The following is an 18,401-nucleotide window of genomic DNA, read 5'->3' as shown; positions in this document are numbered from 1 at the left end:
ATTCAACCTCCTCATGACAATCCTCTGCAGAGAAGAGGAACTAAGGGACCACGCAGGTTAAAAAACCACATCGAGGTCACCCAGCTGGTAAGGAGTGGCACCCACAGTTCACCCTGCACCATACCACCTCCCTGAAGATTATGAATCAGAAAAAATACTTCTGAGTCACTGTTGGGATAGAAAAAAAGAATGGCAGTTAAAAATGGATTCTGGAACTAGACTACCATTTACTAGCTATATGACCTTGAAAGGTTATTCAACCATTCTGTGCCTCAATTACCTCATTTGGAAAATGGGGATAACAGAACACAACTAAGACGCTGTTGAAAGAATTAAATGGGTCAATAACATTAAATAATGTTAATGTCTAGAATTTGGTATACAGTAAGCATTCAATAAATGTTAGCTCTTATTAAAATCAAGTGCTATAACAATGAAGCCCCCAAAGACTACCAAGGTTCTTATAGCTGTCTGGACCTACCCTCAGTGAACTAGGGGCTGATTTCATTCATATGAATTTACACACACTTTTTGTGTGTGCTTCCCATGTGCCAAACATATCACATACACAGTAACAGCATTCAATTCTCAAAAAATAAAATAAAATAAAAGTCCTAAAAGGGAGTTACTATCCTTCTCATAATAAAGAAAATGGCTGAATAATTTGCCAAAGGCTCTCAAACAGGAAGTCGTAGAATCAGAATTTGAACTTTGGAGTTTCTATCTCAAAAGCCCAAGTTCTTTTAGCTACACCATTATTTTGAGTCCTTATATCTACTTTTTCCATTTTGTCAGTGAGTCCATTGGCTATAACTTAGGATCACAGTTTGGACAGAGACTTTGTATCTAGTGTATCTAGCACAACATTTCCTTTTCACACATGAAAAAATAAAAGCCCAGGAAGTTTACTGTCGACTTGTCTGAAGTCATATAATGAATGTCTTCCATAGTCCCACACTGCCACTTTTTCCTCTCCGATGTTGGTGGCCTGCCTCCAAGAGGCCCTCAGCCCTGCTCCTAATCCTTTGGGGTCATAGAGAAACCAATGACCACTGCATAAATCAAGACTATAAAGGCTAAGAGAGGGCTCAGAGACTTAACTATGAGGCAAGCTCATGCATTTTAGCAAGTGGACTCTTATATCAAAAGTTGAGTTGCTCGGGCTTCCCTACTTTCTGGATCACACTGGCATTACGGAGACTCAAACAAATCAGGTGTTCATCTAGTCTACAGTGCTACTGTGTCTGTGAGGAAAACTTTGCCAAATAAGGTTTTTACAAACAAAAGCTAGAGTAGATAAAATTTCACCCTCAAATAAAAGGACAGGCTGACATGAAGTTTAAACTTAACTTGCCAAAGGAAGGAAGCTCACAATTAAGGTAGCTGTTCCTAGCACTCAGTAGTCTAAGGCCAACAGTATAGAGCATAACAAACCAACAGTCCCCATGTGGACAGAGAACACTGAGATTTCTGATATAATTAGCTTCTTTTTCACAAAAGAGTCAGATTCATAATTAAACTCTGTCCCCTCCCGTTCCCATTCTGCTGTACACATATTTGATTGCTTCCTAAGGGCCTGAGTTAGAAACCAGGAGACAGCCCCAAATCATAAGTCCACTGACCTCCAGGGGCCAAGAGGGAACTTGATGCATGTTTGCATTAGCTATTACTCAGGCTTGTCCAAAGAGAGGTTGATTTCATCTTCCCACTCAACATACTGTTCAAGGGTTTGTTGGTCAGTTTTAATAGTTCTTACAGACCACTGAAAGGGACTGGTCCTATGGCTAAGTGCCCAACACACTGAGTCCCGTGGAAAACTCCAGCACCTGTTTTGAGAGGAACAGGTTGTTGCGGCTAGAGTAGAGCCCAGAACTGAAGTGCGAGGCTCATGTGTTGGCCCCTCTAGCTTCTTACTTGATTAATCAAGTCAATTACCCTCTCAGAACTTTAGATTCCTTGTCTACAACAAGGAGGTATCCATCTCCTTCTACCTTATACGATTATTGAGTAGTTTACATGAAGTAATAACATAAGTGAAAGTACTTATGAAAGTGAAAGTAGCCGGGCGCGGTGGCTCAAGCCTGTAATCCCAGCACTTTGGGAGGCCGAGGCGGGCGGATCACAAGGTCAGGAGATCGAGACCACGGTGAAACCCCGTCTCTACTAAAAATACAAAAAATTAGCCGGGTGCGGTGGCGAGCGCCTGTAGTCCCAGCTACTCAGGAGGCTGAGGCAGGAGAATGGCGGGAACCCGGGAGGCGGAGCTTGCAGTGAGCCGAGATCGCGCCACTGCACTCCAGCCTGGGCAACAGCGTGAGACTCCGTCTCAAAAATAAATAAATAAATAAATAAATAAATAAATAAATAAATAAATAAAGTGAAAGTAAACCGCAAAGGTCCAAGTGAAGTGAATGGGCAAATGATGTTGTCTCTTAATGTCCTAATTGGCCTCCCCATATATGATCCTACAGTGGTTCCCTACTGCTCCAGGATAAAGTCCAGACTCTTGAATGAGGTTAGAAGCCCTTCTGCCCTCTAATGACCCAACTTCACCTCTTGTCAAATCCCCCACTTCCCTGAGGCTTCAATCAAACAAGATGTCTTCAAGTTCCTCCTTCAAGGGCTATGCCATCTCTCTGGTGGGCAGCAGTGGCTCTGCCCGGAGAGCCTCCCTTCCTTTCTCTCTTCCATTCTACACAACTAACTCCTCCTTCAGGGTCCAATATGAGCTGAGGCGTAATTCCCTCCTAGAATCTTTCCCTGACCTCTCCTCTGCACGCTTTCATAACACGTAGATTTACTCCTTTGTAGCCTTTTTCATCATTGTGCTAAAATTGCCTGGATACTCATTAACTCTTGCCCCTTTCAAAATTTTGCAGACCAAAAAGTGTTGAATGAGTGAATTTAGTGAAAATGATAATGACCTAATGTTTGGCATGAGTAGCTGACTGACAAACCAATAGAGTACCCCCACCCCCAACTTCATAAGCAAGGAGGAAAGAGGTTCTTGGAGATCTAGTTAAAATCTCACCCACCCCAGCCACTCCCTTTTAACCCTAAAGCAAAAGGCTAATCAAGGGCCGAATATGTACTTGCATCCCAGATCTCCTAGTCCAATTCCTTCCTTTTCTCCCACAAAATGTTGACTATGCCCAGACTGTATGCCAGACCATCAGTGTCTTTTCATAGCAAGAGAAATGAAGGCAGATGGGGTGTAAGAGAAAATAGATTTGAAATTAAAAAACAAATGCTCAATGTCAGGCTTTGTGTGACCTTGGGCAACTCCAATGCCTCTAGGCCTCAGGCCCACCATCTGTCAAATGGAAATTTAGCACCAGCAAAGGGCTTCCTATTATTTTAGACTATTTTTCACCTACCTCAGCATGAGGTTTTTTTTTTTTTTTTTTTTTTTTTGTCTTGTCTTGCTTTTTCTTTTTGTGGTGACGCATGTCTCACTATGTTGCCCAGGCTGGTCTTGAACTCCTGGGTTCAAGGGATCCTCCCTCCTTGGCCTCCCAAAGTGCTGGGATTGCATGCGTGAGCTACTGTACCTAGCCTCATCATGTTTTATAGGAAGAAAATGAGACTATTTGAAAATGCTTTATACATTTCTTCTCAAATAAATAGTTTTACAATTTTCAAGAAGTTATTTTTCTGGGGATGTTTAGCTTTATTACTCAAACCAAAGCATTTTAAAGAATAGGATTCAAAAACATTAAGCAATCTCTTTAGTACAACAAAGATTTTAGCCAATTTACAAGATCAATACAGGCTTATTTGAATTAACTAATACTACTTCTTCTTCTGTCTTCATGTCATCAAAACACTAGCGTCTACCAGTGCAAAGAATCCTCATCCACAATCATTAACTGAAGAAAGAAAAGGACAAACCCTTTTACAGACACTGTTTGATTTCACAGACTCACAGAAAGCTGCAGCCAGAAGAGACCTGAAGACCATTGAGGCCTGCACTCACCCTTCATGATCAGAAAACAGTTTAGTCTGATGTTTAAAGGAGGGGCTTGTGCCATGAACAATTCAAAACACAAACCAATTTTTTGTCACAGGCCTACGTACTTTTTAAAATAAGAATTAAGAGATAACTTGAACAAAAAATGGTAAATCATATAATAAGATCACAACATAAATTTAAAATGTAATAGTGCTTATCAAAGTTGAAGGCTGGCCGGGGACAGTGGCTCACACCTGTAATCCTAGCACTTTGGGAGGTCGAGGCGGGCAGATCGCTTGAGCTCAGGAGTTCAAGACCAATCTGGGCAACATAGTGAAGCCGAGTTTCTACAAAAAATACAAAAATTGGTTGGGTGTGGTGGTGCACAAGAGGCCACTAATTCCAGCCTGATGACAAAGTCTCAAAACAAACAAACAAACAAAAAACCCAAAGTTGAAGGCTGAAGGGCCAAAATGAAGACACAACTCTGATGATATTATATATACTTATATATGCATGTTTTTCAACTTAATTATAATGGAATTTTGTGTATGTTAAAGAAATTATTTCACTTTTTCCACAAATTTGTCATCCTTCTATAAGGTTGGAAATTTTCAAAATGATGTAGACAAAATAGCGAAAGGAACAACTCAAATTATTTTGTTTGTGGACAAAACCCCGGTCTGTGTTCACTACTGGCTATGACTGAGACAGGCACCAATTTTTAAAAATTATCTAGTTCTAAATGTAAGAGAAAAATGGAAGTCAAAGGTCACTATTAATTCTCCAACTATTTTACAGAGACGTTTCTAACTCTTCACCCAGTAGTTTACTCCAGCTGCTAACAAAAGCAAAAAGAGACTGAACCAAGTAGCCAAAGAAACAGACAGCGGAAGGGAAATGTTTTCATTTTTCTCTTCCCAACCCAATCCCCTCTCCCTCAGTCTTGGTACGGGTGAGGTGCTAATGGACAGCGAAGTAAGAAAGTGGTTGGAGTCATTCCAAAAGGGGAAAAGGTGACTTTCAATAAAGAATTGTTTTCCATGCTGTATCAAGATTTTACTCAGAGCTATTTAGAGGAGAAAAAGTAAATGATTCCTTGTTGAAAACCATAAACAGCTATCACATCCAAATTCATAAGTAATAGACAAATTACAGAAGGGTTAGTTACTGACATCTCACAACACAAACTCTTTTTTTTTGTAATGGATTTTGTGTATTCGTATGTATGTGTGTATAAGGAGATTAGAGTATGCTGCAATATCCATTCCAGATAAACAAATATTGCATAAGAAATGCATTTACAATTCAACTTCTAATATATCATCCAATACTTCACATGAAAACTTGACCATACATCTTCAGAGACTGTCCTTCCACTTTATACATCAGAATAACATCTATGATTTATTAAAATAATTACCGCCAAGTTCTTCGCCAAAATATGCAAAATTATAATGAGATATGGGAAGCCACGCCAGTCCTAGCTCTGCCAGCGGAAGGCCGTGCAATACTACATGTTGCTTAACAGCTCTGTGGATGGTTTTTATCATGATGAAGTGGGATTCCATACCCAACTGAGCTGTTGCAAAGTGCTTTGAAATCCTGCAATACTGTCACGAGACCACAAGTAGTACCATTATCCAGGCTTTCTCAGAGGTAGCAAGCCTAAATATGATGAACATGATAACAAGCAGAGTGTTAGCACTTTCCCTGAGAGCCAAGAATTAAAATTCTGGGCTGAGGAAGATGGGAGCTCCCTGGAAAATGTCCAAAGTTACAGTAACACGTAAATACCAAAGTGCCTAGTTAAACTAATGCTAAATGCCACAAGTAGGACAGCAAGAAAATACTTTCATCACAGCTAATTGAGCTGCTGTGGAGAACCTGGTTTCCAAACTATTTCCACCACTTTATGTGGCCTCCCAAAGGAAGTCCCAAGCAACTAAGTAACTTTTTTTGAAAAGTAGATTTATTTCTTCCTCTAAGGACAATCATGTACCTACCTCCTTTCAGGTTCTTATTAATTCAACTCGAAATAAGAAAAATCCCAAAACACAAAACTGAACATAGGAAAAGGGCACCTCTCCAGACATACTATATCTAATAATTATTTACTAATATTACTAATACTGAAATTTAGCCATAACATATTGGACAGCAAATAGCTACCTAATCATTTTAGAACACAGCAAATGTGTAGGAAGTTGCCACCCTCCCTCTCTTTCCCTACTGTCCATGGCAGACATTAGAAATCCATCACAGCCCTCAGCCTTGCAGAGCTCAGACGGGACCTCAGAACTCAACAAAAAACAGCATTCCTGGCAGCCACTATCAATCCATCAGGATTGATATTTTTCATCCTAGCTTTGCATATTCCTCAACATACTACGCCAAAATATTGAAATGGGTCTTTAAAGAAAGCCACTGCAGCCAGGTGCGGTGGCTCACACCTGTAATGCTAACACTTTGGGAGGCCGAGGCAGACAGATCACTTGAGCTCAGGAGTTTGAGACCAGCCTGGACAACACAGCGAAACCTCGTCTCTATAAAAAATACAAAAATTGGCCAGGCGCGATGGCTCAAGCCTATAATCCCAGCACTCTGGGAGGCCGAGACAGGCGGATCACGAGGGCAGGAGATGGAGACCATCCTGGCTAACACGGTGAAACCCCGTCTCTACTAAAAAATACAAAAAACTAGCCGGGCGAGGTGGTGGGCGCCTGTAGTCCCAGCTACTCGGGAGGCTGAGGCAGGAGAATGGCGTGAACCCGGGAGGCGGAGCTTGCAGTGAGCTGAGATCCGGACACTGCACTCCAGCCTGGGTGACAGAGCAAGACTCCGCCTCAAAAAAAAAAAAAAAAAAATTAACCAGGCATGATAGTGTGCACCTGTGATCCCAGCTACTCCGGAGGCTGAGGCAGGAGAACTGCTTGAGACCAGGAAGCGGAGGCTGCAGATTGCCCCACCACATTCCAGCCTGGGCAAAAGAACAAGACTCTGTCTCAAAAAAAAAAAAAAAGCAAAGAAAAAGAAAAGAAAGCCACTTCATGACAGTTTCAAGACTAATGATCATTTTTTCCCGTAAGATGAGAATAAAACATAACCATAAACATCAACACTACAGACATATGCTATTCCAGTGAGATACACAAGGGGTCTATATAAAAATATTTATATAATTTTTTTTTTAATAGAATTTGGCCTTATTCAACCCAAACGCCTAGTCCAGGTCTAATCCACTCACTACCCTGTCACTCAAATGAGTGCTGGGCAGAACACAGACACAAACACAGCTCCATCTGCTAATTAAAAATGGGCATGAAACTGTTAACAGGCATCTGTTGCATTGTTTGAAGCTAATGGGCAGAGACAAAGCTGAAATGGCTCTTATAATGCAAACCCAGTGATTTCACTCATTTTCTATTTGGTATTTATGTTAGTGGGGGGTTGGAAGCTGGTGTTAAAACAGCTTATTATGGAGACTGAAAGATAAGTGAAATATCTTTGATAATCTAAAACAACCCTTTAAAACTGATTATGGAAAGATATATAGCATTTTATACTGGGGGAAGTAACATTCCTGTGTTAAGAGTCCAAATTAAACACTTTTCATCTTAACTCAAATATCATCTAATAATCTACAATATTGTGAAAGAGAAGAGTAACAAATTCAAGCTATGCTTTACAGCTCATATAGGGCTTTCACAATTCATCCCTTCATCCATTCATTCATCCAGTGTGTAGACATTTAATACAGGCCTTGGAGATTTAAAAGGTGAACATGACTTGATTTTTGCCTTAAGGAGCTCACAGCAACTCTGAAAGGTAGACATAGTATTCTTACACTATGTTATAAGAAACTAAGGCCCTAGAAGGATAACTGACTCCCCAAAGCCCACAAAGCTAGAAGAGCAGATGCCCCGTGGCTCTTAATTCAACATGCTATCTCCATAATGCCAAACATGCCAGTCCACTTCATCTGCCCGTAAAATGAAAATAACTTAAGGCTTTTTCATGTCAATACCAGCTCTGATAAAGGATCTATTTTAAAGTACTGGAACCAGCACACATCCTTGATGGCCATGCCTGCTTTGCAAGCTGGTAGCTCACAGGCGTCATCTAGCCCACAGACATGTCTGTTTGGCCCTTACTGTAATGACTCTCACATTGTTTTTTGTTTGTTTCTATTAATTGCCCATAAAGTTCAATTTTTATGAGAAATTTTCAGCAAATCTTGAAATACGTGATGATTTTCCAGCATGGCAATGGTAAAGCTGCAAATAAAAAGCAGCCACTACCTCAGAGAGGGGAATACATACAATCCAGGGTCCACATCACACCCTGCTGCTTCCCATTCTGGTCCACTCCCCTTATTCATAGTTCCCACCAGACCCAATTGAGTTTGCAACCCCTAACCTAGGCAGTAAGAATCTACAATCTTACCTTGAATTTCCCTTTTTATGTTTCTATGGCTACTTGCATTTCCGAAGCTTAGCGATATCATACCCCACATTACTCGCCACCTAAAATCTACTTCCCCATCCTCACCCCAACCCTCTTCTCATGCTATGAAAACTCTATTCCTGCAAAATATTCTCAAGTAACAGTTCTAACACACACAGGAGAGCTGATGTCCAGAGCTGGGCGCAGACAGGAGGACCTAGACTAGAGCCGACCTGAGGCCGACAGCTCCCTACCCATCCACTTCAGGATCTATGGTTCTTTTCAGATTCAGTTATGGAATTCAATTCAAAAATATACTGCTAAATTTTTCTTTGTCCTCACAGACTATTTACCTCTAAAACAATACCTAAACCTATTTCCCTCCAGCTTTTCTCAGTGGATCCAAACAATCTCGCTGCTGTTGCCAAGAGAACCTCCTCCCTGACTTGCTGCCTGCAGAACAGCTGGTGAAGCTCTTCATTAAAGTACACATTCTTCAGACCGATCCATATTTGTACCCAAGACTTAGTTTCCCCATGTCCATCCTTTACATGTAGGAAGGCTTTTTTCATTCACTAGAACATGGATTGAAGAGATGAGTTTAACCCTTTATGATCAAGTATTAAATTCAACTTTTTCTGAACCAGAGTCATTATCAAAGCTATCGCTTAGATGGGAAATCTACTGGCAGCTTTGAAAGAACACAATGACATTAAAATAAGGCTTTATGTACAAAATGTTCAATTTGAACTTGCATGTTCCTTGCATATTTTTGTTTGAGAAGCTGAAACCAAGGAAAACAACTATGAAAATGAAAATCAACTTGCTCTACATATCTGGACTATGCTCAGCCAAATGTTGATATCATCTTGGATAAAAATGTAAATATGACAAAGTTTGTTTTTCAGTCAATAAGTCTTGATAAAAGCTTTGAAATGCTACCAACCAAAAACAGTTTTTAATTTTAAGCAAGGATCAGCAAACTTTCTACAAAGAACCAGTTAGTAAATATTTTTAAGCTTTGTGGGATACATATGGTCTCTTGTGCATATTGCTTTATTTTTTAACAACCTTTAAACAAATATAAAAACCATTCTTAGCCTGTGATCTGCACAAAAACAGACTGCAGGTCACACTTGGCCCATGGGCTGTAGTGTGCCAACCCCAGATTTTAAGGAAAGTGAACCCAAGAAAAATATCCAATGTTACAGAATAAAATGTCTAAAAGTACTCTGATGAGACTAAGCTGCAACAATTACCGACATACCCCCATTCATATGATTTTATTAGTTACTTTATGTATGGAAGAAATTCTAATGATGGGATACACTTTCTTCTCCTAATCTGAAATTATAGACACAGAAAGAAAGGGCAAAGGACTACTATGCACTGAGTTATTCCAGTATAAAGTCCAACAGAACTCAGAGTCATTGTAGTAACATTTGCTATTCACCTGAACAGCCCTGGCTAATCGAAATGGAAATGTCTCAACTTCCCTCACATAAAGGCGTATGTGCAAACTCTACTTCTTCCCTGGAAAAGGTGATGACTTGAATTAATGCGGATAATCATACTGATTAGGAATAGTAGCAGCTCAGTTGTGAAAAGTGACACAGACTTGAATTTGGGGTTTCGCTACAGGATCTGCTATAATCAGCTGTGTAATTTTCAGGGTGTCAAACCTTCATTTTTTTAATTTATAAAATTGGGACAGGAATAAAGTAGATAATATCTAAGACTCTTCCTGCTATTAAGCTATGACTATACTAAATAGTGAAACCACTCAGGAAATACCTAACAGGAAGAAGGGGGCAGGGCAGGAGAGAGATGGCAAAGGGAAGAAGCTCTGATTGTCCTGTCAAGAGGACAGGGCTGGGTTATCTCTTTTTGTTCAGCCAGCACCTTTTTCTGTGTAGAGCCATTTCAAGATGTCGGTATGCCCTCATATCAATATTAAAATGCATCCATTTCCCATAGGAAATATAATCTATAGCTGACTGTATTATCATTCCTAGTTGTCTTTATGTTACATTTTACAGGCATTTAATTAAATGTGTTTTTGTTTGTTTGTTTGTTTTTTGTTTTTTTGAGACAGAGTCTTGCTCTGTTGCCCAGGCTGGAGTGCAGGGGCGCAATCTCGGCTCACTGCAAGCTCCGCCTCCCGGGTTCACACCATTCTCCTGCCTCAGCCTCCCAAGTAGCTGGAACTATAGGTGCCTGCCACTATGTCCGGCTAATTCTTTGTATTTTTTAGCAGAGACGGTGTTTCACTGTGTTAGCCAGGATGGTATCAATCTCCTGACCTTGGGATCCGCCTGCCTTGGCTTCCCAAAGTGCTAGGATTACAGGCGTGAGCCACTCTAGCCAATTAAATGTTAATTATGATTACATAGGGTTTTTTAGAGCCAATAAAAAAAAATTCAATTTTCAAACATTTGAACTGAAAGGCGGGTTGGTCCTAGGCACTGGACCAATAATTTCAAATGGATAAAACATCCCTTCTTCATAGTTAACTAAATTATTGACAGATATCCTAGAAGATCTTCAATAAGTAAGATAAAATAAAATCTACCTTCCACCACCCCTCAAAGAGCAAAAAGAAAATTGAGGGGACCTGCGATATCGGAGAAGATAGCAAAACCTTATTTTATTTACTTATCTATTTATCTTTTAGAGACAGAATCTCGCTGTCTCCCAGGCTGGAGTGCAGTGGTGCAATCATAGCTTACTATAATAACTTTGAACTCCTGGGCTCAAGTTACCCTCCTGCCTCAGCCTCCTGAGTAGCTAGTATTAAAGATGTGCACCACTCCACCTGGCTAATTTTTTAATTTACTTTTTGTAGAGATGGGGTCTTGCTGTGTTGCCCAGACTGGTGTCAAACTCCTGGCCTCGAGTGATCTGCTTCAGCCTCCCAAGTAGCTACGACTACAAGCACACACCACCACGTTTGGTGAATTTTTGTATTTTTGTAGAGACAGAGTCTCGCTATGTTTCCCAGGTTGGTCTTGAACCTGGGGCTTCAAGTGATCCTCCCACCTCAGTCTCCCAAAGTGCTGGGGTTACAAGTGTGACCCCAGCAATAGCAAGACCTTAGAGAAGTGAGAAGAAGAAAGTATCTGTGAGACAACTGTATCTGGAATCAAAATGACTAATTGTCTCCTTCCCTTCTTGATGACAGAACCCCTAGCAAAACAGTGTCGAAAGATGGCAGATTCCCGTTTTTAAAACTACTAAAACTTTGACAAAGCAAAACTAAGACTTCAAATGTATCTTCATGGGAAGAAACAGACACCTATACATATCTACCAAAACACATACACACAAACCCCAGGCGTTAAGAAACGCATCTTTCCCGTATGACACAGAGCTTATCAAGTGTTGTCAGCAATGCTGTGGCAGACCTCATCAAAACCCAGTCAGAAAAGCACAGGAACTTACACACTTAGGTACTTCATGACTAGGGAGGAGACGGGCTGTCACCTCAATAACTTCAGATCACCTGGGAATGAGGTGAGGGGCATGCAGGGAGTGGCTGCTAGAGATGTCAACACCCAAAATCTATACTTGTAATCAGTGAAGAGTCTGTGGAACCAGAATGATGCTAACATTCACCTTATTTTCCCAGCTTAATTTTGACTGCAGAGCATTAGGTTTCAGGTATATAAATTCTGCTGTTTGAAGGCAGTGTGCTACCACTTCCTGTTGGAGCTCTGGGGCTAAATAAGAGGTACGGGATTTCCCCTCCTCCACGTCAACTGAAGACACAGCTCACAGCCTCTTTTTACCACATCCACCTCACAGAAAATATAAAGACCAAGATCTCACATGAGATTCACCTCCTTTTCATGTTCACTTCCTATTCTAATCTGTTTCAGAGCACTGGTTTTCATGCCTTCATAGCTGTCACCCTCCAAAGAACCTCATTTCCATCATTTTTTGAAATCCACTGATAGACTTGAACCCTTCAAAATGAAAAGTAATTTTTAAAAGGTACTATTTTAAAAGGAAGCAGACACCCTTAAAGGAAACATGGGACAAAAATTAAGGAAAAAACAGAAAATGAATAAAGCTATCACAAACAAGCAAGTTATCCAAGAAGCTTAACAAAAACAGCATCAGTGAGATTCACTTACTTTCAAGGCAGGAGATACTTCTGGGAGGCTCAAATACAGAATGGACAAAAGGACACCCACTCAACTTGTTAGAAATTATCCTTTACCATCTGTACTGCAGTATGCATTCAACAATGAAAAGTCATTATTTGAGGCTTTGAAATTAATACCAGTGTCAAAAATTAACGCCCTTTAGTTGCTGTACCAGCAGCTACCACCAAATCTTAGGAATATACTTTAGAGATGACATTTAAAATCTGCTTTTTCAGAAAAGAAAAAGTCCCACTCAAGACTGACTGCCAAGAACTTGCAATTCAAACTTCCTTAAGCCCAGACATCATAACACCCAGGAGATTTTAGACCATTCAAGCTATATGAAAGAAGCCAGAATGAGCAAACAAACCATAGCCTTTTCTAATACTTAAAGAGTGTTCTACACCAAATACTCTTTTTTAAAAAAAAGATAAATTATTTTTAAAAATACACAAATATTTAAACACACGTATTACCAAAGCACTAGCTCTCTATTATTTCCCAACCCAGAAATTCATGGGGAAATATGCTCTAAGAACCATATGAAAGATGCCTAAATAAGCCACTATTAGAGGCCAGAAACATCACCAAGACAACCAAAAGCTGAGATATTCTTAAGGTACTTAATTAACCTGCAGCTATTTAACAGGAGAAATGATGTTAAGGTGGTCACTTCTAAGACAGCTTAAAACCAGCTTTGACTTGGTCTTCAGTTTATGGTAAGTTAAGAGATTTTGTTACCTGAACACAGGGTCTTCCAGTACAAAAGTAGAAAGGACAGCTCCCAGCCAAGATCAGAAAGACTCTTGAATCAATTGGAAGTAACTTAGAGGTGTATCACATGTTGTGATTCATTTAACAATAATTAGAACCAAAGCAAAATATACAGGGAGGCAGGTAGAACATAAGATCAATTCCTTGGCTGAGAAGTTGTTAAACATTCAAACCCAAGGATTTAAAATACTGAGAAGTCTTGCTTCTCAGGAGATCATAGTAAAGAGGTGAACCATATTTTCCTGACCACATCATTTCCAAAAGTCACCAATTCCCTTAACATCCATTAACACTCACAGAACAAATTAACGCTCTACAGACATTATTCCATCATTAGTCACATTTTGCTTTCTCCTGCACTTGATCCAAAGGAAGTAAAGAGAACATGGTAATCAGTTACTGGAGCAAGTCCTGCGCCCCACTACTTTCCATTTCCTCTCTTTTCCATCTCCTCTGTCTTCTCTGCTCAACCTCCCTTTACTATGATGTTGCTTCCTCTTTTCCTTTCTGTCTCACACCCAGATCTCCTTTACTTTCTCCACCAAGTATCCTCATTCCGCCCTCTAATCCCTTGAACTCTTCTTCCACCTACAATTTTCTTCTGCCCCCTCCTACGACATCTCGGTCCAGACCTCCTGTGGCCAGCCGTCCCCTTCTTCCTCACCTCCTGACCGCTCATTCCCCTGAATTCCCTTCCAGTTGCCTGGTTCTCACCTCTCTGTCCCTTGTGTCCTCTGTCCCTTTACTTCACATCCCTCTCATTGCCCCATCCCTCATTTCCCCCTTCACATTTCCTTCCTCTCCTGTCTTTTAATCCATTTGCACGTCCACTATCCCCTTCTCTCTCTACACGAGATTTCCTGCGTCTTCCCCCAACACATTTTGTCCCTCAAAGACCCCTCCCTGTCAGTCTGCAAACCCTCTCGTTCCCCCAATACCCCTAGTCCTTGTTCCTCTGTTCCCCTTCCCCTTCCTTTGCCCCCAAGTTACCCCTTCGCCCTAGCCTCACGTTCCCGCTCGCCCCTCTCCCTCAAACGCCCTCGCCCCTCTCAGTGCCCCCGCCACCTTGCAGTCCCCGGGATCTCCTCTCCCGGGCTCCCAAGCGCCCCCCGCCCTCTCCCCGTCCCCTCGTACCCGCCCCCCAATTCTCTCCCCGGTCCCGGGCCGCGGCCCCTCCCTCACCGATGGTGGAGATGAAGGTGGTGTTGAAGGCGTCCTCTGAGAAGCGGAACAGGAGGCAGGTCTTGCCCACCCCCGAGTCGCCGATCAGCAGCAGCTTGAAGAGATAATCGTACGTCTTCGCCATCTTCTCGCTCCGGCCCTCTGACCGGGGAGCCAGAGGAGGCAGTGGAGAGAAGCGAGGAGGGGGCCGCGGGCGAGGGGGCGTGCCCGCCAATCCGCCGCTGCTCGCTCCGCCCCGCGCCCCGCCCCTCCTCTCAGAGAAGGCCTGCGCGCCCCTCCCCGTGAGGCCAATCCGCGAGGGCTTCGTCATCACCGCCCGCGCCCCGGGGCTTCATGGGACTTGTAGTTCCTCCCGGGAGCCTCGGGCGTGCCCCGCGCGGACTGTCCAGGCGGCTCCAGCGGATAAAAGACCTGCTATGGGCGGGGTGACAGGGTGGAGGCGTTTCCACCCGAGCTGGGAAGGGACGCCCCGTTTCGAACTCTGCTGGTAGGGCCACCGGAACTTAACTTTGTAATTTCTTTGTGTGCGGGCGCCTTCCAAATCCAGGACCTCAGAATCAGAGTCCCGTAGTTCCCGCATCTCTTCCGCCGAGACCTGGAGCAGAGATGCTTTCTTTCCTTGGCGCTGCTGTGGCGCAGCCTACGGGTTATCTGCAGAGTGCATTATCCAGCTTCTCCCCCAGGCCATGCCCAGAACCACTATAACCCCCCTCCGGCAGCCCCTCAGTCACAGAGCTGAGAAAGAATGGTTACCATGCTAACTCGAACCTCACTCGTGCCCCCTTCTTCAAGCCACACAGACCAGAGCCAAATACGATGAGTATTCAAAGAATCTTTTACGCTGATCGCTCCTCTCTCCTCGCAGGAGGATGGATTTTTAAATCTGGGAAACCTTGTGCTACAGGTCTGTGCCCCATAAAACTGCAAGCGTCCTGTGAGGCGGGAACCGGGCCACGGGAATTTAGAGAGTAAGATTTCAATTTAGTCTTGGGTTTGCTGCATAACCGCTGTGACAAGTCACGCAAACACTGTACTTTTCAGTTTTCTCATCTGTAAAATGGATATGAAACAAGATACTTCATAGGGTTCTAGTGAAACTTAAATACTAAATGTGGAAGTTCTTTGAAACCCATAAGGCACTGTTAGCATTGATGGTAATATTCATTAGTCTTCAGTAGGCTCTCACTTAACTGATGACGAATATAGGGGGAAACAGTATTCTGTTATACTCAAGTTAATCCTTTATTATTTATTGTCTTAGGCTAATTCTTTGTTTTGTGGGTGTATTGTTCAGTCCCCTTTCATTTGCTAGTGGCAGAAACCCAACCGGATTAGCTGTTGTGAAAAGGGAGTTGACTGGTTCAGGTAATGTGGAAGCAAAAGGCTAAGGAGGTGTGGGACCAGGAGTCTACCCTGCCAGGGCTCTCTGTCTCTCATCTGTTGTTCTCCCTTGAAAGTTTTAATTTCTAATATGTCAAATACGGACAGATAAAACCCACATAAACAAAAGCTTCTTGGAGTCTTCAATAATTTTTAAGAGGATAAAGGGGTCTTGAAACCAAAATGTTTAAGAACCTCTGGTCCAGACGTTTACCATTTATCTTAGCTATATAAACACCTTCTGGAAGGCTAGAGGTTATTAAGGGAACCAGTGGACTCCACCATTAGTGGAATAAGAAAAGAAAAGAAAAAAAACGTGGACAGTTAGTTGAACAAGCCAGTAGGCTTTTTCAGACACATACTGTGTGCCTTGTGACTTTACGAACAGTACCACTGATAATCCATTCTCGGTCGCATTGTGGCAGAAGACTTAGTTGGCCCTGGAATTGGCCTTCATTTTCTATGTGGGTAAAAGATGAAATGTATCATCATTAACTTATTGATCATACAGTAGCCAGAGGGCGGCGGCTGCTGCTGCTGCTGCTGCTGCTGCTGCTTACGGAATGTCTCATTCCTAGAGTCCACTAGATAGGAACAAAGCTCTAATGAGGTCAAAGTCACAGTGTCTGCCCCTAATGAAGAAGGATTCTGCTCTCTGGCACAGGCTGAGTCTCCTTGCCCAAGCCAGTCCTTGAGCAAGCCTCTGAACGTGACTTCAGCCATGGTCTGAACAGTGTGGATTGTTCTATACCTTCCTCCTCATTCCTGGAAAAGAAGGGGGAAAAATTCCGCAAAGACGAGTGAAATTTCTTTCTTTTTAAAAATATATATTTATGGCCGGGCACGGTGGCTCACGCCTATAATCCCAGCACTTTGAGAGGCCGAGGTGGGCGGATCACGAGGTCAGGATATCGAGACCATCCTGGCTAACACGGTGAAACCCGTCTATACTAAAAACACAAAAAGCCGGGTGTGGTGGCGGGCGTCTGTAGTCCCAGCTACTCAGGAGGCTGAGGCAGGAGAATGGCGTGAACCCGGGAGGCGGAGCCGAGATCGCGCCACAGGGCGACACAGCGAGACTCCCTCTCAAAAAAAAAGAAAAAAAGTATATTTATTAAAATCATGTTTAGTCCCACTGTCTGTATGCAACTATTATCATTCTCTTTCTATATGAATCAAAATGTAGAAATAAAAATGTAGAATAAAAATGATACGGTAAAGAACTTAAGTTCAAAAGAGAAACTAGCATTAGGAATTTTAAAGTCCCTAAATTTTCTTAGGGGAATTTTGTTAATTGGTGGGAATTTTAAAAAATAATAATGTTGTCTTATTTTCACTTCCCCAGTTTTTCTCTGCTACCAAGTATATATAATACTGGGACTTTCTAGCTGGTAAGTTTGGGCACCACTGTTGAACCATTCAAGCATTTTGACATATTGATACTACTTCAAAAAGAATTAGTTTTTTTTCTCTTACACATTATTCATTTTCATATTTTGTGCAACAATGTTATTTAGATATCAGAGTCTGGTAACAGTAACTGAGTACTCTTGAATGAAGGCATTTTGCTCAAAGGACTGAACATTAAGTATATCTGTAGCACTACAGTTACCTAAGGTAGCAGGTTGCTGGTTGCCACTGTTCCTTCTTTCTCTCAGAGCTATCAGTGGACCCCATTTTAAACTCCAAGTTACTATGCTCTGAGTGAACCATATCAATACTTTCTGTCAGTTTCCCAAGCCCACCCTATAAATACTACATGACTGCAGAGCACTAGGCAGACCAGCACATTCAATTTGATTTAGCGAATGTTTATTGAAGCCTTCTATAGGGTTAACATTGTACATGACAGCTTGACTACAGTAATCTAGATGTCCAAGGAGTCTACCTGCTGTGAATTTTGTCAGACCAACACTCTTTCTGCTTTTGGAAAGCCACTCCTCTTTCTAATGGTGACTGTGAATCATGTCACTTCACTGCATATGCCACAGAGGTAGGCATATGACCCAGGCTGCGTCAAGTTCTTCGAACTTGACGAACTGCGTCCGAGTTCTTCCCTGTGAATTTTTAAGGAAATGGGTTATTGCTGAAAGGTCTGTCTGGTATGAGGTCTGTGTGAGCTTTTGGCTGGTTTTGATCAAAGTTTTAGTTCATTTTCCTGTATTCTCTTGTTCCTGCTCTCCTCTGCGTTTACTTTGTCCTCAGGCTAACTTTCCTCATGGTAGCAAGAAAGACTGCCATGTTGCACAATGCCAAAGGCATTATTCACTCTTCACAGTAATGTATTCATCTTGGGGGTCCACCCCCAAGATTCTACAAACATAGTCTTGAGGGTCTGTGTGTTCTCTAAGCAAATTTTCAAAATAATTTAAGAATTATTAAACTGGTTTAAGTTGCTCCGTGACACTTGAGAGCAAGAAATGTCACCTTTCTTAATTGCTTTAATGAAATTAAATTTGACTGAGACTCCTACTTATCAAAGGCTGGCAAAACCAATATCAGGTTTTTATTGTTTTTGA

General features: G+C 42.0%; 1 protein-coding gene across 1 annotated transcript in view; it reads right to left on the bottom strand.

Moving 5' to 3' along the window:
- The window catches only part of RAB8B (RAB8B, member RAS oncogene family), a 78,334-nt gene extending 63,622 nt beyond the window's left edge, over window positions 1-14,712 (bottom strand). Inside the window, 1 exon segment of the mRNA NM_001257955.1 lies at window positions 14,503-14,712. Coding sequence (NP_001244884.1) covers window positions 14,503-14,626 — 124 coding nt within the window. The 5' untranslated portion in view covers window positions 14,627-14,712.
- Window positions 14,713-18,401: the final 3,689 nt, after the last annotated feature.

The sequence above is a fragment of the Macaca mulatta genome, chromosome 7 (assembly GCF_049350105.2).
Source record: "Macaca mulatta isolate MMU2019108-1 chromosome 7, T2T-MMU8v2.0, whole genome shotgun sequence".
NCBI lineage: Eukaryota > Metazoa > Chordata > Mammalia > Primates > Cercopithecidae > Macaca > Macaca mulatta.
This window is presented reverse-complemented; position numbering and strand designations above follow the sequence as displayed.